Below are 26,887 nucleotides of genomic sequence, written 5' to 3' on the forward strand. Positions count from 1 at the left end.
TCGAGTTCTTTTATTTCTAAAACCTTGTATTTAGGCATTTTTCAAGGAGATAAGAAAAATCTAAGTTGAAAAACTTTGGAAATGATTCACAAACTATGGACTTAAATGGGAAAGGCTTGCATATATTGTTACTCAAATTATTATTTCAAAAACGTTCCATCGTTTTACGATCTCATTAATTCATCCACTGAATTGAATTGTCGTGCCAAATAATCATCTTCAATCAACAAAATCGCGACATTTTTATGTCTACACACAAGCTGGAAAACGGGGCTATAAACATAAATATATTGCTCATACGCCCCGTCTTCACCCCGGCGAAATGAGTTCAGGTCCGTAACGAATACAAATACAATGGCGCACACAAAAAAATGGAAGCCAAATACAAAGGCAAAAAGGTTGCGAGCACATACTTGCAAGCCCCCAATGTTTGCAATACTTGTTTGTGTGTCTGTATTTACGACTGTATTTACAGCAATGGCATGCAGCGTTTGCCTCTTTTTCGCTGCTGCTAGTGATGTTGCCATTCCTATGGCTATATGGCCTATTGTCGAGGCAGGTCTCTCAGGGGCGGAATAGGGGGTCGCTGCCACAGCGACAACATTTGGGTCTTATTAATTTCCGTTTTGCTTATTTATTTTTACGACGCCTCGCACAGCTCGCAGTTCGCGCCCCGTCAGCCGCCGAAGTGTAGGGCTCCCCAACGCAAAACGCAAACGCCATCGCAGAAAGAACATTTATTCGGGATTCCACATTTGAAGGCACTGCGATGCTCTACGATAACCGAGCCGTGCTATTCCTCATAAATGGGATTACTGAAATATATTGTCATATTGTTGATTTATTCATATATTAATTTTAGTTCGTATTACAACAAATTAGAGGCCACACTGTATTCCAAATAAGACGAAAACCATTGATAAATTGACGATTAGTTTCAAAGTTCAGAAGATATTATTTTTTTACGGTTTTTTTATGCTAAAAGAAAAATTAAATTCATCATATGTTGAGTTTTACAGTATAGGACAGGTTCGTTTTTTTTTACATTGGAATTTTATAGCTTTAAGGGTGAGATATATGTATTGTAATCTTATAAAGCTTTCTTCAATATTTAAACGTTTGATTTTAAGATAAGCCATTTTTTTAAGGTATATAGTTCGAATGATGCATTTTTCAAAATACCTCTCTTATATTTCCTTAAAACTTCGTTATACTTCTATATATGTTAAATACATGTATACATATGTTGTTATAGGAACAAGCAAGAAAAGTTTGCGTACGTATGATTAGAGAAAACATCTCGTAATCAAATACATGCCAAATTTACAGAGGAAAGCTTTTTTCGGTTATACCCCTATTAGCTTAGTTATTTTTAAATGCTGACAGCAACCAGTCAGTCTTAAAATTTTTAAGTGAAGCTTAGATTGTGATTGTTTTGTACCAAGTAAATAAATTTATTCTTTAATATACTAATGAATACCCTTTACTTTGTCAAGTAAATATTAATAGTTAAATATACACTTTCCCCATCTTGAAAAAGTCTGGAATATTGTTTCTAAACCGTGTTTTCAATACAGGGTATACGACGACTCAGCAGCAACATTTTTCCAACCGACTTAACACGGGCGTCAAAAACTTACGCGCTTGCTTGTCTAAGACAGCGGGGGGTGGCGTTTGGGGGTGGTGGTGGTGATGGTGATGGCCCCAACCCCCGAACCCCTTGCGAAATGCGCCCTTGCACCGAGAGAGAACTGGGAGACCGAAGCGAGGAGAGTGAGACGGCGGTGGCGGCAGAGAGAGAGCGGCGCAGTGTTGTTATCGCCTGGCCAGCGTTCCATTGCCATTTCGTTCCTTATCCTGTGCACTCGGTATCCTTATCTTTCGCCCTCTCCCCCGCCGTTCGGCTGCACTTCGTGTGCCCTTCGGCTCGCACTCGGTTTTTTCAGAGGCAATCGGGCAGTCGGCTAGTCGGTTAGTGGCTCGCAGGTTAGGTTAGTCTTTCATTATCCGGCGTATGAGCGTGTAACGATGTTCCCGTGATTTCAACACGCAGCAGCGGCAACAACAACAACGACAAGAGCAACCAAAACAATAACACCAACAATAGAAGAGAGCAGCGGCAAACGGTATTTTGCTGCGCTTCTCCTATTTTAAGTGCCGAGTGTTTTACTATTTTTACTACACAGCGATACACACAGATAGAGAGGTATTTGTTGTTGTGAGTTGTGTTAGGAACAACAATAAAAACAAAAACAGTGTTAAATGCTAGTGAGATGATCTTCCATAAATAAAATTTGAAATAAATTCGAGAAAATAAATTGAATGAAAATGCCAAGAAACTGCAGCAGCAGCAAGAAAAGCAGCAACGATGTTGGAGGGCCGAAACTAGGCTAAATATCTTTGCATACTTTTGGGAAAGTTGTGCGGCACATACAGACACACAAACACACACACAAGTACAAGCCGGCAGGACCTGCGCCTGCGGTCGCCGACATTTGAACCTGTTTTCTGACCGTTGAACGCCGACCACCGACCGCCGCGCCGGCCACCTCTTTTCACTTTTGGCAACGCGAACTGCAGCTGCAGCTGCCGCTGAAGAAGAGGAAAAAAGGATAAAGAAAAATGTGCACAAAAACGGCATAAACCTACAAAAACGGGCGAAAGAGTTCAGAGTGGTACGGTTCAACAGCCTCCGGGTGTTCGTGGCAAGCTCAACTGCAAATTCGGCGGCAGCTTCGTGTATCTGTGTGTCTGTATCTGCAGCTGCAGCTCTGCAGCGGCGAAAATTGTGTCAGCAGCATCGGCAGCGGATCCTGCAGCTCGCCAGACTGGCGCCTCCATCCTTGATTGCCGGTAATGTATTCAGTTTTAGCCGCTTTCAAGCTTGGCTCACACTTTACGCCACTCATACGCCCCGTGGACATTACGCATACGGCCCGTGTGTGTGTCTGTGCGGGCGGTCTTACCTTGACAACGGACGGGGGCAGTCCGTGACAATTGTCGGTTTGTTTTTCCGTTTTCCTTTCGTTTCGCTATCGATTAAGCCCACCGAGGCCCCTCGCCTTCTCAGTCGCCCTTTGTCTGCGAATTAGCGACAACTTCTGGGCCATGCAGCATATGGCTTTGTCCACCGTCTTTTATCTATAACGCCTAATTGAGTCTTTTGTGCGACTCAAGACAAACAGCACCGCAGAGAAAAAGAAATGAGGAACCTAGCTAGATTCGGCAGGGGCCCGAAGCTTGATTACTTGCTGACTATTCTCAGATGAAACGTCAAGTATACATCAGTTAAAAAATACAACACCAAGTCTGACTAAACTTTAAATTTGCCTCCTTAACAGTAATACTCTTATATTTGTGAGGCATAATATGTATAAAAAGTGCAGATTATATATATGTTTCGCTTTATAGAAAAAAATATCATACTCACAGTAAGGGTATTAACAGACAATGGCCAGGAAAACAATCAACGCGGGGGCAAGTAAACAATTGGAAAGCGGAGCACTCGCGACTCCTGCCCAAGTCAGGCAGCCACTTGAGTTTTTCCGTCACGTTTTGTTCCCATCATAGAGAGGTGGGTGGTTGCGAGGGTGGGCAGTGGCATTTGCCTTTGTCAATATCAGTCAAACTGTTTGCCTGACATTTGCTTACCATTTCAGTTTAGAGTTCACTTTGTGTCCTTTTATACAAATGAAAAACCGTTCATTCATTCACTCACAATGGGACTCCTTTTACTGACCAATGAATTGAATGGAAGGTCGTTCCAAAAGAATTTGTCAATTGGACAAAACGGGAGGATTCCCAGAACTTTCAATGGACTTGAGTTCGAGATCTTATATCGATATCTTATCTATCTAAATGGCGGCAATTAACTAGCTAATCAATCAAGTACCCAATCATCAGCATGACCATTCGAAAGAGTTTCAGTATCTGATAAGACTCATACCTCAGGCTATTTAAAATTGAGTGTTCAGCAAGTTGAGGCAAATACAGTAATTCAAAAGAGACAGCATTTTGGGGAAAGTAATTTAATTTATGGTTCCGACAATTAAAAGCAACAAACCATAGCACAACCGCAGCACAACTCCCAGATGAAAATTCAGCGCTTTAAAGGCTTAGAGCAAAGTGGCAGGCACTCAAAGGCTTATGCCATGCATACGTAGCAGCCGCAAACAGTGGCGAAATACCAACTTATTTTTTTTTATTTTGGTGAAAAGACCAACTTTTCTAACTAACAAAAAAATAAGCCGCGCACATGTGTACACAAAAGAAACCAGAGGAAGAAAACTGCAAATAACAAGATTTGGTCATGTTTGATTCATGAAACCGGCAGCAACTTCCAGCCCCTCACCCAATTGAACAACAATGGGGAAATAAAGTTACAGTTGCAGTGGCTATGGCAACTGGAAGCCAACATTTTACACAATGCCGCAGAATCAGCAGCTTCAGCAGATGCAGATCTGCCCGGGAAATATAAAACCCGAAAAAAGCATCCATGCGAGTGTAAAGTTTATGCAGAATACCGCTGCAGCAGAGTTAATCATACGTCTGACAGTAAAAAATCGCCAGCTATGGGGCTAAAAAAAGCACGCTTCCCTCTTCATATTTTCCTGCTAGATTTACCGTGTATGTGGCATCAAATTGCGCATACGCCCCGTAAGCCGTCGAGATGGCCAGATCTGCAGGCAATTTGATTAGGGCCAGCGAGCCATAAAAAATGTAGAGAAATGCTGAAATAAGGCTTATTTCTAAGCCAGCCAAGTCGAGCATAAAATGCAAGCAGCATCCTGGGAAAAATACGCGAAGGACTTGATTCCCCAGTTTGCTTCTTCATAAACCGAGAGCGGCAATTAAATTGTGACTGCCATGATGGTAACGGCGGAGAATATATAAATTAAAAGAGATAAAAACTCCATAAAGATGACAAAAAATCAAAAAGAACGAGAGAAAGGCAGAGGCAATAAATAACGGAAAAACAGCGGAAAGAGGGATGGGAAAGGGCGGAATCACAAAATGGCGGCTGTGGCGTTGACAGGCGAGCCTTAAGTCAGCTTTTGTGGCAAAACAAAAGACGCGCGAAAAGAACAAGATATTGGGATATCTAAATTACCGTTGTCACGCACCTAAGCACACACACATTCGCAGCACGTACACATAGAAATGTCGGCATTGTGTCAGCACGGAAACCAAAGTGAAAACCTTTCATTTCTTTTTCCCCGTCCTTTCAGATGGTCGAGTTTCATTGACTGTGCGAACAAAGACCAAGGAAATGATAATTTTCCGCTTAACAAACACACTCGTGCATGTGTGTGTGTGTGTGGATTTGGTTGTCGAAATAAATTGCCAAGAATTGAAATTGAAATGTTTTCAATTAACTCTTCACATTGGGTAGTACTTAATCCTTGTCACATTAGCTCGAACTCACATTCTGGTTTTAATTAAGTCGAAGTGACGCGTGTCTGCAATATTTATCAAGGGCCAGGGAGGCAAAGGGCATAATCAGGTGCGTTAAGGTGAATAATTTAAAAGTGTAGGGGAGTATCTCAGAGATACAAGCCGGATAACACACATGCCAGGGGAATCTTCATCTGGCCCCGTTCGAACTTAATTTCCATTTCAATTTTCCCCATTCATTGAGGTCCTTTTCCTGTCTCTGCCCCTGCCAAAGCCTTGCCCCCTGACCCTATTCGTTTCGGGCCAAAACTACATGTATACACTGGAAAATAAAATTAATTGCAGGAAATCTCTTTAAAGTAAAATTAACTGAAACTTGTATCTATTTAATTTTATTAAGCAAATAAGCCTTAAAAATATCGCAATCTTCTTATGGTTTTAAGAGAACAGTTGAACAAAGTTTGATATATATATATATGTATTAACTCCCAAAAACTATTTTTTTCAACAATTTTTATAAAATGTTTTAAGGATGATAATTATAATCCGTGCTTTCATGTAATAAATTAAAATAATTACTATGTTTAAAATTAAAAACTATTGAAATAAATTTTTGAACGAACTTATTTCCTAAATAGATTTTGCTCAGTATACTATTTAGTAAGCTAGGGGGCGCCATTTTGGCTCTGTTTGCCGCCTCTAATGGATTTCCAAGGCGGAGCATAACAATTTGTTTGTGGGCCGAAACTGTTGCTCCGGCCGGGAAGTCTGCCACAATGATTATTACGATGATAACGGCGAGGACGATGATGATGGTGATGGCTCTGGGATAATGTGATTTTTCCCAGCGATTTTGAGGCAGCCCGTAATATCGTTGCCGTTTTCATGCCAAGGCGAACATACAAATTACATGACAATGGCAAGAGATGTACAGTGTTTATCGCCTATGAGGCGAAAACGTCCCACAAACCAGCGGCAAACGTTGGGGCAGAGAAAAAAAGCTAAAATCACTTGGCAAAATGTTTGCTTTGCTGATTGGTCACGGCTTAATCAAGCTCTGCGTCAGCGTTTTCATTCATTGAAAGATTGATTGATGCACTGACCGATTGCCAGTTTTTTGCCGCCCCTGGGCAAACATCTGGTCAACCATCAATCAGCCATCATTGAGGAGCAGCGGAACCTGCTGCTGACACACACGGCAAATTGTCGAGTCCAGTCGCAACTCTTTGGCAAACACAATTGGCATTCTTGTTTCAGTTAAAGTTTTTCCAGGCGGTGGGTGTGGGAGTTTGTTGAGTTGGGAAAACCCCTGCGGAAACCCAACCGCAGCAAATAGTTTTTGCCACTCGCCCACTTGATATGGCAATGGCGCTCAACTTTAACAACGCTATCTAAACCAACTTTGGCATGTCGGGACCCGACTTCTCCGCATTCAGCAACCCCCGCTTAGAGAGAAAACTGGTTTGGGGCTGGAAAATCAATAGCAGCCTTGCGACATACACACGCATATATTTATGCGGCACGCAGCTGCTGTCCCCAAACTCCATTTCCCCCACTTCTCCTATGTTCATACTGCCAACTCCATCTGTTTTTGCTCTAGTCCGTAAATCATGGCCAGAAGTGATAATATCGTGCACGAAATCTCGACTATTTGACACTGTTCGCGAGCTATGTACTTATCTCACAGAATATTGTTTTAAACTTAAAAAGCAATACAGAAAACTACGGCAAGTAGTTTGTATAGTATAACATGCCCATATATTTTGGAACTTAATGGCCTGGGGGCTTGTTTGGAAAGCACTGTTAATTATTATTTATGATAGCATTTTTTTGCTCAGACTCGCTGTACTGATAAAAATATAACTGTGTGTATTTGCTTGACAACTAGCATTAACTTTAGCTAGATGACTGCATGTTGTTCGGGACAAAGGATGTCCTACAAGAAAATACTATTAGTCAAAGCGAGACGTGACTAATGTATACAAAGGCAAGGTCCTCGAGTTGTTTTTCAAGCAGTATATCTGCAGATAGCAGAAAGTCCCCTAATGACCTTTACTGCTGGTATTTGCTCTGAAGCTCAGTGCCATTTTATAGTGCAGTACCCTGGCGAATGGCATCCTCTGTGGTATGCTGACATTTAAGTTCCATTTGAAAATCAAATCAATGTCAATGCCAGCCATAGTTGATTGCTGCTCGCGATGTGGTGCGATGCGATGGATGCGATACTGGCCTTGATTGCGCTGCCTGATTGCCATTGACCAGTGATGTGAGTCCACCAAGGCAGATATGGAAACGCATAATTGACAGGCCAGCAGGCATCTATCCGTCGCCCACAAACTCAAACGCCCGGGAATGTGTAGTCTACTTTCAGGCAGGCTGGCTGAAAGCCAGTTTCCGGTGATACGATAATTCGCTGCTTGTTGCGTCCATTCCGCAGTCAAGGGGCAGGCACACGCCCAAATACTTTCAGAAAGTCGTGCAGATAAACAAATAACGTAGTAATATAAAGAACTCTTAGTGAATACTAAGGTTTTATTAATTGAATTAATAAAATAATATTTTGTACTTCAATAAATCGAAATGCAACATTAGGAGAATGTAGTGGAATATGATAAAATAAAATATTAATAATTGTAATCGTAACTTTCGCTTAACGCTTTACTATTTAAATCTTTACCCAGAGCTTTATTCTTTGTGTGCGTATCCTTGTAGAAGTGAGAAATACAGATATAAATAAATAAGAATGCTCAAAACTCACACATTCTTAGGGCGACAGACATGAAAAAAGGATATTGTTAAATAATAAACAGTTTACGCTCTGACAACACACAACAGGCGTGAAAATTAAGGGCGGAGGGGGCGTGGCCGTTCAACTGTCAACACAAAATGATACACATCTGCACAGTCACACACACACATTCGCACCAGATAAGGACCCACTCACACATACAAAACACCACACCACTCCACTCGCAAGTTTTGTGACAAGAAGGCATTTCAAATCGACGATTCGAATAACGACCGTCATCAAACTTGTTGTTATAACGTCGCAGCTACAGCAACAAGGACAATATCAAAATGTCGCCAATAACCGGGTGGGGGGGGTTGTGGATAAAATATGCTGACATCGCCAACTGTTCCCACTCGGTCCCGTATTAAACATGTCATTTGACGTCCCTGGATTCGAACACCGAACACCGAACACTGAACACCGAAACCTGTCAGACATTCGCTTGTTAGCATAACGAATCTAAATACCTCTGTCACGGAAGCCTGACAAATCTAGTCCCTGAAACAAAGCCCCCACAAAGGATATAATAAACTACAGCGATCCTTATCTGCCAGTGAAATGGAATCACCGCCGTTCAAAGGGGGTTTGTGGAAAGCGATTTATGGCTTAAGTAGAGTGTGCCGAAACGTTTACTGGCAGATTTTACCCAAGGACTTTAAATCTCGGTAAAAGTGTCAGGTTTTTCTCTGCTATTCATGCGTTTGCATGTTGTGGCTACCCTTTGCTTTTGCTAAATATTTAATTCAGTTACCTTGTTGGGGCCACATAGCTATTTTTCCAAGCACTTAACGAGGAGCTTATTGTGTCTCATTATCTGCTTGCTTCTAACAGTTGGCCAATGGTTGATTACACAATTGCGGATAGTATCTTTAAGTCTATGACGTGATAATAGCTATCGGGCAGGCCTTATTTAAACTGGATCGTATAACACAGCAAACCAGAAAGCGAGAATATCAAGATGTAGGGCAGCTATCAGGTGTGGTCGCACAAACGTAATTGCCCCGACTTATCATCAGTTGTTCGGACCCACTATTGTATATCTCCCTATCGAGTTGCAGTATCTAAGGCCTCTTCGTGCGTCATATTTACTAGTATATATACGAATGATCGCAACAGGGGGAGAGGGGAGGGCCAGGTGATATCTGCGGCTGCCAAAGTGGCGATTTGATTAGACGACACGCGATCCGAATGCGAGTGCGAATGCTCTGATTTATACTTCATGAAAATCAAAATCGAGACAGAGCTAACGATTTCCCCAAGAGTCAAACACCGAAAGGACCGAAACCGGACCCCAGTTCCCAGCAGTACTGCGCACCTGGCTGAGCGGCGGCTCAGTTGCTTGCCAGGAAGCGAGCGAAGGCCACCCACCCAGGCAACCGACGGGCGGGAGAAACTATGAGTTGTCACCACTGAGGCGAACTGCAGGGCGTTCCACTATCCACTCTTGAGTCTCCAGCGTTCCGTTTGCCATCGAGTCCCGACTCCTGAGTCCTGTGTACCCATCCCCACCAGCCGCAGCGTCAATCCCATCCCGGAGTGAGTATCCCTGGACACAAATCCCACAGCGTCCCACTCACTTATGTATGATTGAGTCGTGAATGAGATGTCTAAGACTATTTACAGAGACGGTCGAGAAAATAGAACCAGGAAATAGAATCATTTTGTACAAAGTTACAAATTTCTTGCGACTTCCAAGACTTTATCTATTTATTGTATAACTTATGGCGTGTAGCGTATTAATGTCCAATGATTTGATATTTAGCAAGCATAGTGATTAAATTTACTCACCATTGTGCACTTATAGTTATTTAATCTGCATTGACTAAGTAAAAACGTAATTCTTGTTTGTAAATATATTTTTTTAATTTTTAATTTATGAAATTTATTTACAATTGCAAAAGATATGTCCATGCTTACATCGACTGGTTTAAAAGTTATTTGGTATTAACATCATTTTTGTTTATGAACTCGTGGACAACGATATGTTCAGGCCAAAAATCAGGACTTAATATCTGGCTATATAGCGGATCAGGTAAAAGGATTTTAAACGATGAGATCTTTCGCCTTTGCTTGTTATAAATTTTTCTGATATGGATGTCATCTGAATCGGGATGAGAAAGTTTGCTAACTACGTAATGTTTAAGGGCATCTTCAGTAGTTGAGGGTATAAGTCTAGATACGAACACAGCCTTCATCGGAGGAACCGCAGTTAGGATTTCTGGTATAGGTAAAGCAGCATGGGGCTTTTTTTTCACTGAGGAGACCGGCAAAGTGGCAGGAACATTCTGGCTTATATCCAATGACACCCTTTTAGTAATGGGATTCCCATCACAAATACTTTTGTTTGCACACGGTACTTCTCCAAATGCAGGATCACTAAGCATCTTAATAGATGAAAAGGCTGATTCCAGCTTCAAACACTTATCATGAACGACTCGAAATTCTCTAAAGAGCTCATTTATTTCCATACGTGTTTGACGAATAAAAGTTCCCATTTCAGATTTAATCATTCTGCAGTCCTTACAGGACCATTTGAGCCCATTTTTCATTTCGATTAAGCCTAGGACACGATCAGATAGTCCAGCACACTTGAAATGGGCATGTTTGTCGCATAACCAGCACTGAACACTCTGATCAGAAGTGATCAAGTTGTTGAACTCGCACGTTTCCATACAGCAGGTCAGCATTTCTAGAGTTATGTTGGCAAGTGTAAAAAGCAGTCAGACAGTTAAGGTTAGTTACACAAAACGACAATATTACAAAATTTAAGGGAAACGCAGAAATGTATTATTTTTTTTGTGTTTAAATATCTCTTTGTTTTAGATCAAATATTAATCCAAATATTTATTTGAACGAAAGCAATCCTTCTAAGGTTTTATAATAATTTGTACTTTAAATACTCGGAAGAAAAGATAAAGTGCGTCAAGCTGCTTCGAATTTTGAATGACGAATGACGAGTTGTGTTTGAGATTAGATTTATTTGTAAATATAGCCAAAGAGCTCTTGACTATGAAAAAGTCTATCGCCAAAGCATGATAATAATTATTTCTACAATCTTAGCTAAATCAACCAGGTTGAGTGAATGAAATGACCATCAAAATGATAATTTTATTACACTTTAAATCGTACACCTGAAATGTTACAATTGTATATTTGCATTAGTTGTGCTAGTAGTTTGATCACATCTGTGTCTTCAGGACGTGGCGTGGGTGGAATCGAAATGAAATGCGCACGGAAAGCCGCTTAGCTGGGAGACAGAAAATATGCGAATAAATTATGTGTGGCCACCTAGCATATACCCACATAAGTTTCGCTAATCCCCACAAGTCTGCCCGGCATATTGGTTCTATGTCTATGCAAGCATCTTTTGTTCGCGATGAAAGTGTTTTCGAAATGAAGAACCACAGGGTCAAACAAAATTAGCACAGCTATTGCATAGCTACCAAAATGATTGCTTGCATTTTGTTAAACTTAGCAGAAGAGCACAGACAATAATAAAAAAAACCAGAAAAAAAAGAAATCAAAATTATCGGGCAAAGAGTGAAAAGTTGAGAGTCAGACGATAGAGAGCGCAGGGCAGAGCAAATGGTTTATAATAAATATGGGGAACTGTCACATTCATGTGATACTTAAAAATACATAACTCAATCACTTTTCTTGTTGAAGGTTACTTCATATTATATACTATAGTCCAACAATATGAATTAAAATTTATTATTAAAATTCATCGTATACTCTTGAAAAGAATTGAAATCGAAAGTTTTCCTTCTTGATATGTTAGTCTGAATCAAATTGAATTAAGATTTGATTTTTTCTTCTATGTAAGTAATGGCAAATAAAAAGTACTCAGTCAGAAGGGGAACTGGTAAACAAACGATAGCTTTTATATGTTTAAATGAGCACGCATTATGGGCTAAAAAAAATATTTACTCAATGTTTGTAAATACATTTTTATGTTCTTGGAGAAAAATGAATTCTATTTAGTGGGTACCATTCAGAATACAACAAATCTGGGATGATAGCTCTTTTCCACCCCATTTTTTGCCATAGTGCCTGAGCTCCCCCGATTTCCCATCGTTGGTGGCTGGCAAAAACCGAAAAAACACCGAGCACAGAACAAAAGCAAAAGCCGTGCACACCAAATAATTATGAACCGGGGACAGAGACATGACAGAGAAATACCGACAGATAAAGAGAAAAAGCAGAGGCAGACAGACAGGTGGTAATATGGGGAATCTGGCGGTGGGTTTAGTCGTGCGCAGGCTGCCAAGTGCGATTTCGAATCGGAAAAAAATGAAATCCCAAATCAGTGCCAGCCGACAAATAGCCGAACTTTTCGGGTTACACATAGAAACATCTGTACGGGGAATTACTATACAGCCAATTAGTCGTTGTGTTTTTGATTTACTAGACGATTTCGAATGGGAATGATCCTTGAACTTGGGACCAAACCGAAAAATTGGATCGACTTCAACGCGTCGAAAAACGTATGTAAGCGAGTTGTTCCAACGTAACAGCGCCAGCGCAACGTAAACAATATGCCATTCGTTCGTTTGGCTCACTCATCTATTTCCCATTTTTACACAGAGAACAATGCATATCAATATTTATTAAAAACATTCGAAGAAATTTAGATAAATTCTGATCAAAATACACGACAACCCAAAGATTTCAGACAAACTGCCCTTAGATAGAGTTTAAAGAATTGATAACCAATTGAACCCATCCTGAGATTTTCGATTTAAAAATGTAATCTGATTTGGTGTCAGCTATCTTTCACTTTTAAATTTTTTTTATACATTTACACATTTACAAAGCCCAAAATTGATTCGTGTTTTAAATCTTTACCTAATCATATTAAAAATATTATTTCAAAATTATAAAATCCTTTTCGCAGTTTAATAAATAAATAAAGAAATGTTAGATTGTTTCTCTGTCTGTATTTCTATTCCCGTTCCCACGTTCATACTCTTTCATATTCGCTCAGTCGCATTCACAGTCGCAGTCCTTGGTGAAACGCGGCGCGTTCGATCGCCAGACGATTATATTATTTTTTGTTTGTGCTAAATTTAAAAATCCGCGTTTATTTTAGTTTTACGGTTACTAACGAGTTCAAAGGCTGGCTGAAAAATCAGTTCGATAAATATAATAAGCAGAGCAGCAGTGTAAGCAACGTGGGAGCTACATATTTTTTTTTTGCCCCGGGGGCAAAGCTTTTTAATTAATTTGCAATCTCTTAACCCGACGTGCAACCATTTTCCAATAATGGCCAAATGCAATTTACCGCTGGAATGGAAAACGGATGGCGGAGAAGAGAAATGGGAACGCTTGCCCAGCATATGTTCGGTGCTCCCAGGGGCGTCCGCCTGTCTCATCTTCATTTACTTTCTCCGCTTTCTCCCCCCATTTCCCAGCTGCCTTCCATCTCCCTCGCTCGGCATCAGCCTGTCCCGCTCTTTGTCTATCTATCTACATTGGCGCTGCTGTCGGCTCTTTTTGTAATTGCTAAATTAATGCAAACGTTGATGATTATCTTAGCCCCTTCGCCATAAACCATGGGGCATATTGATTTATTGGATTTCGAAGCCAGTGCCAAAGTGTTGTGCCATCCGAATGTGTGTGCTGGTGATCCAAATGTGCATATTAAAAAAAAAACTCGACTATAAATACGCCAGAAGTCTGAATGCAAACGTTTAAGCAGAAAGTTTAACTCGTCGAACTGTGAACGACAGGTTTCTAGTGTCAGTTTCTAAGCTCTAAGGAATGCCAAATACAGAATAAATTCAGTTCTGTGAAACACTGAAGAAAAATAATTAACTATAACTACTGTAAATATAAAGAATCGGCTTGGACAAACATAATATATGATGGATAATTAATATTCATTACCCCAAGCAAACATTAAATCAATTAAACAAATATTGAATAATTGGACAGTCTACTGAAATTATAGTGCTTTGTACTTATGCATATGTTGATTGGAATCAGGGAGTTATTTGACAGGAAATGCTTCTTTATTATACGAATTAATAACAATATTGTCTCATTAATTTTATTCTAATAATTAAGAAGACTCTCTTACTCAAGAAATGTTTTTCTTTTTAATGTTAATGTACTTTGTTTTATGGAGTTCCATATTTTTCGGTGCAGAGCTTTTCTTGACTTGGTGTTGTTTGCAGTTTTCAAAGTTGGGTCCCCATGTCTTTAGCCCCTCTGTTTTTGCCAGTTGTCAACAGTTTTTATCTGCATGTGTGCAGTTCCCTCGCATTCCCATTGCTTTATTCCCTGCATTTATCTTGTATTTGTCTTGTCAATCACTTGTTGGCTTTTTGTTGCCGTCCGACGTTAATGTTTTTGGTTCCGCTTTTAGTTCCCGTTATTGACATTGGAGAATTATGTACATATTTATATATTATCGACCTAGTTCAAGCACGCCCATTTCGGTTTATTTTTCTCTCCGTGGGTTTACAATTCAATTTGAAACAAACTTTCTGCAGCCGAATTTCATCTCAACGTTGGCTTTCTCATTTTCTCAGAAAATGAATTTTGTTTGCCTCTAGTTTTCCGTCTGCTCTGGTAAATTTATAGTTGCACTTTTGTTTATGTTTTATGCTGTCTATTTACGCATTTAATTTCGTTTTCGTGTAAATACACAAAACAGCTGAACGACTGCCTGGCAAAGCTCAAAGAAAAGCTGCATCCCCAAACGCCCACCTCCACACAGGGGGAAATACGGACTGAATTTAAATTTAATTTCCAGCATTTTTAGGAAATGCTTTTGTCAATATAAGAGCATGCCAATCTACCAACTTAATGAAGTTTTTGGCTTACATATCTGCATTAGTGTAGTCATCATTTCTCAAACATTTTTAAAATGATAGAGAAAGCAATACATTTTTGTTGAAATTATTGCGTGATTGGTGTAAGGTAGTTTTTGTTTATTGGTATAAGGGCATTGCTCAACTTTTGGCAATATTATTTCGTGACTAACCAGGAAAATGGATGGTGTGGTTTTTTGAGTTGCTATAGGGGAATTGCAAAAATATGTCGAATTGTAATTTAGAAAATTGGAATCTAAATTATTCCTGGTTTTATTTTTATTAGAAACTTTTTGTGAGGTTAATTTGTGGTGATTAACCCATCTAGGTATTCTTGGAACTGTGGAAAATATGGGAATAGAAAAATCGTTAGTTCGAAATAAATAAATTATGCCATTTAATATTGTATGGTTTTGTTTTCCAAATTTCTTTGTCAATCCATTGAACCACCCTACTGCTGATGCATATCCATGACACCCGTGTGGCGATCTGGGCGGGCAGTTCTAGCGACTATTTGCGGGCTTTCGCAACCTTCGCAGTGGCATTGTGCTTGGCGACACACTCGTGATGCAATGCACCCGAAATAGGCGCCCAAGAATAGGAACCGCACTTGCACTCGCACTCGTAATGGACGCAAGTCAACTAACTAACGCTCTTCCCATTCCTCTCCCCTTCCCTCTCCGCAGGTGCAGCGGCCCAACTGCGCCAGAGTGTTGAACGTGCCATTGCGAGAATGCCTTCTCGCGGTCCCACGTCATAGTCACCATCATTAGCACCGGGCGACAGCGGCAACTAGCAACTGGCAACTAGCAACTAGCAACACTCCCAGCAGCAACACCAATTGCATCTGCAGCAGCATCCAGCAAACCAGCAACCAGCAATTATCAAACTAGCAACTAGCAGCACAAATCACAGCCAAATCGAACGCAACAAAGCTTCCAGAGACAGACCAAGAGGAGAGGGCAGTGTGTCCACCCAATCACTTCCAGAACAAGGATAACCAGTAACCACCAGCCATGCAGTTGCTCCTCAAGTCGATCTTCACCTGCGCACTACTAGTGATCTTTGTGTACGCCACCGCCCAGTCGCTGGCCAAAGTCCAGGAGAGCGAGGCGCGGCGGGCGTACCTCAATGGCACCTCCCCCGCCCTGGGCAGTAGTAATCTCAGCCAGGATGGCCACTTCCTCAGCCGGCGACTGAGGCAGGTGGTGCACGGCGAGGAGGGCGAGGAGGGGGCGCCCTCCCAAATGGAGGACGACCTAAGCCAGCTGATGAAGAGCAATGTGGACGCACCGGACAAGGAGGAGCTGCGCAAGTGCAGCGTCGGTCTGGTCCTGCCCGTGTGGACGCCGGAGTACAACATATCCATGGGCGACCGACTCATCCGCGGCTTTGTCTACTTCGTCCTGCTAATCTACCTGTTTGTGGGCGTGTCCATCATTGCGGACCGCTTCATGGCCGCCATCGAGGCCATCACGTCCATCGAACGGGCGGTGGTGGTGAAGGGACCCAACAACGTTAAGCAGGTGATGCACGTGCGCATCTGGAACGAGACGGTGGCCAATCTCACGCTGATGGCCCTCGGATCGAGTGCCCCCGAGATCCTGCTCTCGGTGATCGAGATATACGCGAAGGACTTTGAGAGCGGCGATCTGGGACCGGGCACCATCGTGGGATCCGCCGCCTACAACCTCTTCATGATCATCGCCGTGTGCATGATCTGGATACCGGCGGGCGAGGTGCGCCGGATCCGGCACCTGCGCGTCTTCTTCGTGACCGCCCTCTTCTCGATCTTCGCCTACGTGTGGCTGTGGCTCATCCTGTCCGTGTTCACGCCAGGCGTGATCCAGGTATGGGAGGCGATCGTGACTCTGCTCTTCTTCCCGCTGACCGTGCTGTGGGCATACATCGCCGAGCGGCGGATGCTGGTCTACAAGTACATGGACAAGAACTACCGGGTGAACAAGCGCGGCACCGTGGTGGCCGGCGAGCACGACCAGGTGGAAATGGATGCGGAGAAGGGCCCCAAACACCCGATGGTCACATCTGCGCGCGGCAACGACGCCGAGGCCTTCGACGAGGCCCGTCGCGAGTACATCACTGTGCTGACGGAGCTGCGCCAGAAGTACCCCGACGCCGATCTCGAGCAGCTGGAGATGATGGCCCAGGAGCAGGTGCTGGCGCGGAGCAGCAAGTCGCGCGCCTTCTACCGCATCCAGGCCACTCGCAAGATGGTCGGCAGCGGCAACCTGATGCGCAAGATCCAGGAACGTGCCCACAGCGATCTCACCGAGGTGAAGGCCCAGCTGCACGCCGGCGACGATGAGGAGACGGACGATCCCATCCGGATGTACTTCGAGCCGGGCCACTACACCGTCATGGAGAACTGCGGCGAGTTCGAGGTGCGGGTGGTGCGGCGCGGCGACATCTCCACGTACGCGAGCGTCGAGTACGAGACGCAGGATGGGACCGCCTCCGCCGGAACCGATTTCGTGGGCCGCAAGGGCCTGCTCAGCTTCCCGCCGGGCGTCGACGAGCAGCGCTTCCGCATCGAGGTGATCGACGACGACGTCTTCGAGGAGGACGAGTGCTTCTACATCCGACTCTTCAATCCTTCGGAGGGCGTCAAGCTGGCCGTGCCGATGATAGCCACCGTCATGATCCTGGACGACGACCACGCGGGCATCTTTGCCTTCACGGACTCGGTCTTCGAGATCACCGAGTCCGTTGGCAAATTTGAGCTGAAGGTAATGCGCTACTCCGGCGCCCGCGGCACCGTTATCGTGCCCTACTGGACGGAGAACGAGACGGCCAAGGACTCCAAGGACTACGAGGAGACACGCGGCGAACTCATCTTCGAAAACAATGAATCTGAGTGAGTTTCTCTTTTTAATTAACCCTTTACCACGTCATTTACTTACTGCACCAGCCAGTTAAGCTACCAAAACTGTCATTACATGCATTCCCTTAAATATTTCAGATTAAATGTTAAATATATATTATCTTGATTTTCATAGCCTGATTTAAAGCAGCGATACAAGGGAAAGATAAATCCAGCAAATACTTATCCGTTTATTAGAACTAAGCAATGAGATTGTATAGCTGTGTCGTATGGGGAACTTGTAAACTAAAGTTTCTTTCGTGTTTGAATATTTCGTTTGACCTACATAAGTCTAAACCTGGGAAACAGCGGGTTAAGTTGTTCCTACACATGCATGCCCAAAGTCCCGGGACTTTGCTCCGTCCCCCCGATTCCGGCGATATATACCGACGCCCGATGTCACGCAATGTGCGACTCCCGACGGAGTATTTCAGCAAAACTCGCAATTTCCGTTTTGGGAATAGATAGGCGGTATGTGCGTGAGGCAGAGCGCTGCGAATCGATTAAAGTTGGAATAATTGGGACTTTTAATTGCCACACCAGCTGCCAGATGGCAGTGGCAGTGGCCGGGAGCGGGGTTTTTGTGTGCCACTCTGAAAAATGGCAAACTCTGCGTAGTCATCGCATTGGCTTCTTTTCCCGAGCAGCACCTGACCCCCAACTCCCACCGCAAATCCATTATGGCCAAGCGTGTGTGTGTGGGTATATCCTGCTGGGTGCCCGTGGCCCAATTTTTCTGGCCGCGTGCTCGGCGACAACAGACATCCAGACATCCCTTCCAGACATTAACACCCTGCCGGCGAGAACAGCTCGAAACAAGGCTGGCTGTAATTAATTTTGCAAAATTTATTCATTTTGACAAACATTTGGCAGACGACAGCCGCACTCAGTTAACTGCGTTTGCATATGTTTTTGTGGCTTTCATGGCCATGTCCGAAATGTCGGGCGACACGCAACGTGGCCACATATATGTATATAAGGGGTGTGGTTGGCCCGGTTATAGGCCGGCTTTTTAAGATGATTTATGGCCCGAGAAAATGCCCAGCATATGCCGGGAATTAGGCGGTCGAAAATCTGGGAAATGGCTTCAATTTGATGGGCACTAATCATGATTTACTTACTGACTTAATTAGCGCATAGACAGGACCTCTTACACTGGGAGAAAAAAAGAGAAACCAGGTTCCTTTATATTAAGTATAATGTTATTAACCGCATATAGTACAGACAAATATAATAACAAAATTAATTATGAATACCAGCCAGATCTACAATATCAACTGAAAGCGTCATATTGCGATACAAGCAATAAAAGATATTCTTTATTTTAGAAGACATTTCAATGCCACTGTATTAAATGTTGTTTATAATGTAAGCAGTTTTTCTGGGAATTTTGTCTGTATATTATTCCTGAGACTCCACTGCACAAAGCCTCATTAATGGGCGACCCGCCCTGGTTTTTTTGTGACTCCCCAAGGCAGTTTCGCGTAAAATTGTTTCAAACACGTCGCCACAGACATAACATGAATTTTTGAGGATTTCTGCATTATTAAGTGGTAACGAAAGCGGAGCGGGCAATTAGAGGACGGCACGTTGTTGTTGGGCTGCCGGCGTGAACGTCAACGGGGGAAAACTTACAGGAATAAAGTGGCAACTTGCGGCATGTGAAGATGTCGTGCCATGGCAATGCGATGGCAATGGCGATGGCGATGTGTCCGGGTGAAACGCTCCCAAAGTGCTCGTTAAGTCAGTGCTTAAGCCGTTCACCCATTTGCCACGACAGTTGGAATACTTTTTAATGTTTGTGTTCCGTCCGGATGGATGCAATTGCTGCCTTTGCTGCCTTTGCCCTATTTGTCTCGCAATTATTTGCCAACTTTTGAAACGTTTCATTGTCGCCAGTGCCCGAATAAATTTCCTGCCTCTCCGCTGAGTAAGTGCACGTCCGTAGCGATCCTTGCAGGCCTTTTGTGGCATTTACAGCCACTCAAGTTGAATGCCTTGCGGTGCCGTTGGTAATAATGTTTGTTTTAATGTTGCCAGTTTCGCTGGCGAACTGCCAGCCAAGTAACCACGGCCCTACTCCCACACATCGATGACGATCTCGGGGGCATCTTGGCCCTGTCCCCCGACGGAAATGCCATAAACTAGCTACCACAATTAAGCGAGTTTTGATGTATTTTTAAATGGCTCTTAAAGAGTGGCCTCTTTAAGGAGACACGAGAAAAGAAAATATAAGAAAGCGGTGAGCAAAATAAAATTGCTGGCAAATCCACTTTGAAGTCGATGCGTGCGGCTGTGGCAACCACTTTCTGCGCTCTTCTCTTTAATGAAAATCAAAACCCGCCTCTGCCACTCACATATAGATATGGCGGAAATGCGCAACAGCAGCAGCCATGTAGTCATGCCGTCATAAAAAACAGCACCAGCAGCAGTAGTCGGTAATGCCATAAAATTCCTCAACGAAACTGGCAAAAAATATAAAGAGAAAAAGAAGTGGGCTGAGCGGTTGGGCTACAAAATGCCAACACTGATGCATAAATTTGTATAATCTGCTGGGGCCGGAGTGGGCACATTCGGATTGAGTTATAGGACCTTAAATAACCGACTCTTGCAGCGTGCTACGTGAATTAAAAAGAGGCCAAAATCCATAGCCTACTTTTCTGGGCCGCATTTAAGATAAGCCCCACGGGGAGGAGCAACGTTTCCATTAGTTAAACCAGACAGGTTTTTCAGCAACTTTACTGTGCCTGGCATTTGTTAATTAGCCACAATTTAGGTGGCTTGCCACATGGCCTAAATGCTGTTCCCTAGAGAGGAACTTAGAAAGAGAGAGACTGGCAAATATAAGATTCTCTTTTGGGCGCCTTAAAGACATTCCGTTTCCCCCGACTTGTCCAGGTTTTCATAGACAATCCCGTGTGAGCACCGCAAATTGGAAGCTTTGAGCACATAAAAGTCAAGCATAAAATATGCAAAAAGCACCGGAGAGAAAAAGTACAGATAAGAGCAAATATTTTATTAAGCACACATAATCTAAAATTGAAATTTATGCTATTTCCGACGAAGTATTTGTGAAATCCAACCAACTTACAAGATATCATCGTGGTGTGCGTGCGGCTTTTGCTTTCACTTTCCGTGTAGCATTTCCTGTGGCCGGCGGGGAATTTCCCGGAACAGGCCAGCTGCTTAACTGACTGACAAGTAAGCGGAGTCTGCCTCCAAGTGCTTGTCCTGGTCCATCCTCCCATCCTCCCATACATCCATCCCCGTATCTGTTTTGCGGCAAGCTGCCTAACTGCCAGCCGTTTCCCATCCATGTGAGCGTGAAGAGGAGCACACAACCGCAATGGCCTCCAGTAAGCCCGTTTGCAAGGCACTCAGGCACTACTCCCTGAATCCCGACTCGGTTGTCAGGAGTCTGCCAACCTGAGAACCCGATCCGCAAGGAGCCAATTCCTTGTGGGAATATTACTGGACAGTGATGCCAGAGTTGGGTCGCAAACATTAGATATGCTACTTTAAATATGCTCAGCAATGTATTAATAGTAAAAACAAAGGCTTTAGCCCTAAAACACATTTTATTCTTGTTTACTGAAATCTATAACATCTAAAATTCAGTCAAAATATAACAAATATTATTTTTTAATTTTAAGAACAAAGTTAGTAACAATGAATAGATACATTTGAAGAATACCTCTCTTGCATTGATAAATAGTAGTAGTCAACTTCAGTAGTCTAAAACTTGCTTTGAATTTGTCTTTCTAATCATGCTAATTACTACAAAAACAAAAAATGTTTAATAGAGTATTAATGGCCTGCAATTTAAATAGAGAATATATTATTATATATCCACATTTGACTGTAAAATATCTAAGATGGCAGCACTGCGCCACTTACTGATAGGACAAAGAACAAACACAGGATTTGGGTTGAGTTTGTGTGCCTTTTAAACCGCCCACAAACACACAAAGTTATTTACGGCTTACATAATTTTCCAAGTCGAGTTACATTCCTGTGGATTACACAAGGGGTATCTACAATTCGATCGGACCGATTGCGATGGTAGGCCAAAGTTTCTTATTTGCGATTCAATTTGCTTTGGGGCTGAGCTGGGGTCCCAGTTCTTGGAACGGTATATAAATTACAGACGGTCGGCAACAGGCGGCAAATTGTCCGTCCGCTCCTCCTAGCCAATGTCAATCGGTTGTTTGTGCTGTTGTTGCCGCTGATTCTGGGGCATCTCATGTTTATCTGGATGTCGTTAGCATGAACTGTTCTTTCTGGGTTCGCCCCTGTTTCCCTGGTTCATCAGGTCCCTTTATTTTGGTTACTTCTGCTTGTTGTTATTATTATTATGACATCAACAGGAAAAACAAGGGCTGGCGAACTTAATCATCACCATTGGTGCTGGCACCGAGATGAACATCCTCTCGGGAACTGCCGGCATCTGTTGCTCAAAGGGGTTTAGGTTTACGGTTACCCCAAAAAGGAGGTCCTGGTTTCCCAAGCTAACCACTCACCTTGCCAACGGCTCTGAGTTCGATTTAGGGCTCTTTAAAACTCGTTGAACTGCCAAGTAAAAGTAATAAAATTGCGATTTGCTCCTGTAATTGCAACACAAATTGAATGAAACCATCTCGCACCTAGGGAAAGTTTTCTAATAAGCAAAAGTGCTGCTGAAGCAGCATTAAATTTGGAAAGCAATTTCGCTGGCTTAAGTACTTTCGGCAGCGTCAATTATAAGATGTTTATTCTTGCCAAATGCCAGGTTACCGCCCTTTTATTTTAGAGCACAATTAAAATACTTTCGAGTAAGAAATATATTTTTGTAAATCTTGATTATCGATTCTGAAGCTTTACATTTGCCAATGTCAAGTGAAACAGGTGCATAGAAGGCACTGTGTTTGTGGCATCTCAGTTTGCGACATCTCAGTTTGCGGCTGATTTATGTATGTCAACTTACAACTCAATAAACCGGCAGCCAGCTGAAAGTGACAGAGCAGCTTTGACAAATGATAAAAGCGCACAAAGCACCCAGCTATGTCAAAGGTCACACCCCCGCCTCCCACTCAAACAAACGCAGAGGCGCCAAACCGCAGATACTCACCCACACATGTCAGAAACGGTAGCGAGTTTTGTTTACAGGCACTTTGATCTCTTTCTCGTTGGCTTCTTCATTAAAACGTTACCACAGTGTGACTCACGGCAGGAAAACCAAGGAAATTGCGGGGAAATTGGGTAAGAGAAAGGCAAGGTAAGGACCCAAAGTGACCCGACTCGCAGCTAATTATGAGTCACAAGCACCGAGGGGTCATTAAAAATTACCCGACAACCTTTAAAAGGAGTATCTTTTCGGGAAGAACTCAATTAACGCTGCTCCTTTCCAAGTGCAACTTATTACCAGTGATGGGTAGGGAAATACATTTGTTTTAATTATGAAAAGAATGTAAAAGAAGCGTTGCCTACAAAGGAAGAAAGATCATTTCATTACATTGAACTCAAATCCAAAAGCTTTAATCATTTAAAATGCTTAGCCTTTTGTAAAAGTAAAAACTAATGTTAAGTTAAAATATGACATTTTTAATCATTATGTATATTTATTTTGCCATTAAAAATATGCTGGAATGCAAGAAGTACTTAGATAGTTAATATTCATATGTATGTATATACCATCGCATTGAATAATGAATTGGAAAATATATTTATGTACTCTGTTTCGATGAAAATGCGCTGCAATAAAACCATTGCCTGCACATCACTTTATTCGAGCTTTTCAAATTTGATTGAGGGATTTGTTGGCTTCCACTCGATTTGCATTCAATTCATTTCCCGAGAGTTTCCCAACAAAAGAATCGGGTTTCCTTCGTTATCAGGAATTTGCTAGCTTCTTTTTAATTAATTGTTCCTTGAGTGGTCGTCTTTGTTTTGCGTTCGCCCAGGCGAATGAAAAAAGTTTCCAACGTCCTGTGGCCACACAAAGTCAGGAAGCTAATGAATAGGGATCCTTGGGCTTTTTGGCTGGCGAATGCTCAGTTCAGTTCAGCAATTACTCCAACTTTTGCAATTACAACTCAATAAGTAGGTGATTACGACGGTCAACGCGACGTGAATTGGTCTCTTTCATTTTCCGACATTTCCGCCGAATATTTTCCCCCGAGCTCTGTATTTTTACGGCCTTTTAATGAATGAACTATTACTCATACGACATGGCAGCGCCAACAGAAAAACGAAATTGTCTAAACAAAAACATAAAAAAAATAAATACGAAATGCGAGTTTGCTCAGTGGTTTTACAGCCAGATCTGGGCACGACCACACGTGCCGACAATGGGGGAAAAAACCTGGGGGGCTGTGGCCAATTAAACGGTAATCTAAAATTCCAGAAAAACATCTCACGTTTATTTACTGTGTGGAAACTTTTGTCATGGTCAGCCGCAATTTCTTCAGATCCTTGTAAAAAGGAAAAAACGGGGGAAACAACAACCACAGAATTAATTTGTGATTTTACTGGAGACCATTTCCGAGATTGATTCAATTAAATAACGAGAAAGTTGGAAAGTCCATTCTTTTTTATAAATTGTTTATTTTTTTTCCATGTACATTTGTTTTGTACATTTTGGTTACTTTAAAGCTTTACATAAAAACTGTATTTTCTTTAACTTAAAATTGCTTAATCCATTAGTTATATAAATAAATTAAATTTTGTTAACTTATTTTCACATTTGTTTTGCATAGAAGATAGTTTAAATAAGTATGAATAACTGAACACGATGTTTGTGTTTAAATTAAATTACCTGACATTAAAGATTAAAATAAATAAATACCAATTTATTTTTGAACTATGTTACTTTTGAAATTCCTCGGCATTTTTTCTCGGTGCAGCTGAAAACCGTTTAGTTTAAGTTGAGAACAAAGAAGCGCAACATGGAATTATTTAGTTCTCCAACCAGGACATACGAAACGTGACTACACCGCTGGGTATCCCCAACCTTTTACCTTCAACCATTTACCTCCCCCTGGGACCACACCACCCTCCACCACCCAGCACCACCCACACCGCCTGCATGTGACATGGCTCGACTGGCCCGCATTTAGCTGGTGGGTTATTATTTACCGGATCCGATTGTCGGCCCAGAGATAGTGTGTTGTTGTTAATTTCGCGCCTCAACAAGTGTAATTTGTTGTCTTTGCAGCGACACCCGCTCAAAGGCAGAAGGCAACTCTTTGTTCTGCACTCCGGTCACGCTCACTTGTCGAACATGCATTCAATTTGTCGCTATCGGAACGTTTAGATCACCCCTTTGCGTTTCATGTGACAAACCACAGATAAGACCTGTTTTTAGCAATTTAAAAGACATTTCTGTTGAGGTTTTAAAATGACGGAAATATTTTGGATTGAGCTTATATGTATATATAATCCCAGGAAATAATTAAAATAAATTAGAACATTCTACTAATTAATCTACTTTTTGAGGAGAATAGAGAAAGTTTAAAGGTAAACCAGCTTGGTTTCAATGAAATGTTTGCGCAAGTCAGTGAATCTTGACGTTTTGATAGACTCGCCAAATTACGGCTCAATTTTACTGCCAGTCTAAAGTCCATAGAAGTCATTACGGACTCTCGCAATCCTGCTGAACTGGGGCACTAAACCAACGGACAACATTTCAGGCAACTCAGAAAATTTCGATAAATTTTTAATGAATCTCGTTACTTCGTCAATATTTGACAGCTTGATAGATCGCTGAAACAACAACTATGACCCTCTGATGGACTTTCGAAGAATAGCCACTTTTTCGTTTTCAGTTTTCAATTTATTAAATTAACACCCTTGACCTTTGCCCTCTGCCCTCTGCCGGCCCTTGCTGCCATCCAATCTGCACTTGATACCTCACATGCAGTGGCACGCCACTTTAGGCCACACGGACATTAAGTATGCATGTTTGATATGCAAAATTATTGAATTAATGGCCAAGAGGCTTGAGCAAAATTCAGTGATTGTCATTACCAAGTAACTTGAATACCCATTTTGATTTTCGTAAAACAATGTTCTGTTTTCCCGAAATTTATTAATTCTTGTTTGTTTTAAACTTAAAATCCCATGGTCTATAACGAAATTATATGAAATCTGAAACTTTTAATTCCATAAAAAATAAGTTTTAAGTTACCAGTTACATATTAATGACCACTTGTTATTAATGAAAATATATATGTTGGTTTGGTTTTATATATCTTTTAACTAGAGTATTAATGGTACATAAAATTATTAAGCATACAATTTTTTACGATTTGTAATATTAAAATCAATTAAGGCGCATTCAATTTGAGCTCACCACAACTGACCGCAGAGTCCACCTGTTGAAAAGAAAAACTCTAGGGAATATCCGCATTTATTCAACTTCAAACAGATTGGCGATAATTTCTACGTGCCAAACAATTTATGGTCATTTAATTCCCCTTTAATTTGGAATGGACGACAACTCAAGGACGACCGGCAGTCGCTCTTAATTGAATTCCCCGAAGTGGCAATCAATCTGACGCTGAAATTTCTTGTCGAATTTCCACCCGCACATCCTGCAGTTCTTCCTGGAAATTCCATTAAAACGACGCCTGGCAAACACATTAATAATTATCGAGAGGGCATTATTAATTGACCGACTGGCCGGACGCTGGCAATCTAATGGATGCATATTGCAATCAACACCACTGGATAGTTTGGCTGCCAAGGCTTTTCCGCTCGGTCACCTTTCTCTGAGCCTTTTTTAATTTCGCTCAGTGTGACCGGTGGTGGAGGTGAAATGAATTCCGCACCCAGGTGACTTAGACATTTCACCTTGAATGGGAATTTAAAATTCAAAACCTCAAAAGCCACACTGCGTCCCCAATAATATGATATGCAGTCGCAACGTCATTCGCAAAAACTTCCAACCAAAAGCGACGTTTCCCCGCTGGGTGGATGATTCTTTTGGGTGGCTCAGCTGGAATTGCCAAGTGGGCAGATAGGATA

General features: G+C 42.1%; 2 protein-coding genes across 9 annotated transcripts in view; one reads left to right on the plus strand and one right to left on the minus strand.

Annotated features, from left to right (window-relative positions):
- Nucleotides 1–2,147: 2,147 nt before the first annotated feature.
- LOC108047860 (sodium/calcium exchanger 3) overlaps nucleotides 2,148–26,887 on the plus strand; it is a 35,597-nt gene continuing 10,857 nt past the window's right edge. For 4 of the 8 annotated variants that reach the window (XM_017128252.2, XM_017128253.2, XM_017128247.2 and 1 more), the window contains exons 1-2: nucleotides 13,187–13,350; nucleotides 15,690–17,878. In XM_017128252.2, coding sequence (XP_016983741.1) covers nucleotides 16,020–17,878 — 1,859 coding nt within the window. In that variant the 5' untranslated portion in view covers nucleotides 13,187–13,350; nucleotides 15,690–16,019. Of the gene's footprint in view, nucleotides 2,854–9,440; nucleotides 9,722–12,454; nucleotides 12,673–13,186; nucleotides 13,351–15,689; nucleotides 17,879–26,887 lie in introns of those variants that run through there. The other 4 variants (XM_017128248.2, XM_017128251.2, XM_017128249.2 and 1 more) reach the window with 4 other exon arrangements.
- On the minus strand, nucleotides 10,120–11,075 carry LOC108047835. Its single transcript, XM_017128196.2, has one exon. The coding sequence runs from the start codon at nucleotides 10,870–10,872 to the stop codon at nucleotides 10,120–10,122; it is 753 nt and encodes a 250-aa protein (XP_016983685.2). The 5' UTR covers nucleotides 10,873–11,075.

The sequence above is a fragment of the Drosophila rhopaloa genome, unplaced genomic scaffold (assembly GCF_018152115.1).
Source record: "Drosophila rhopaloa isolate 14029-0021.01 unplaced genomic scaffold, ASM1815211v1 contig_178, whole genome shotgun sequence".
Lineage (NCBI taxonomy): Eukaryota > Metazoa > Arthropoda > Insecta > Diptera > Drosophilidae > Drosophila > Drosophila rhopaloa.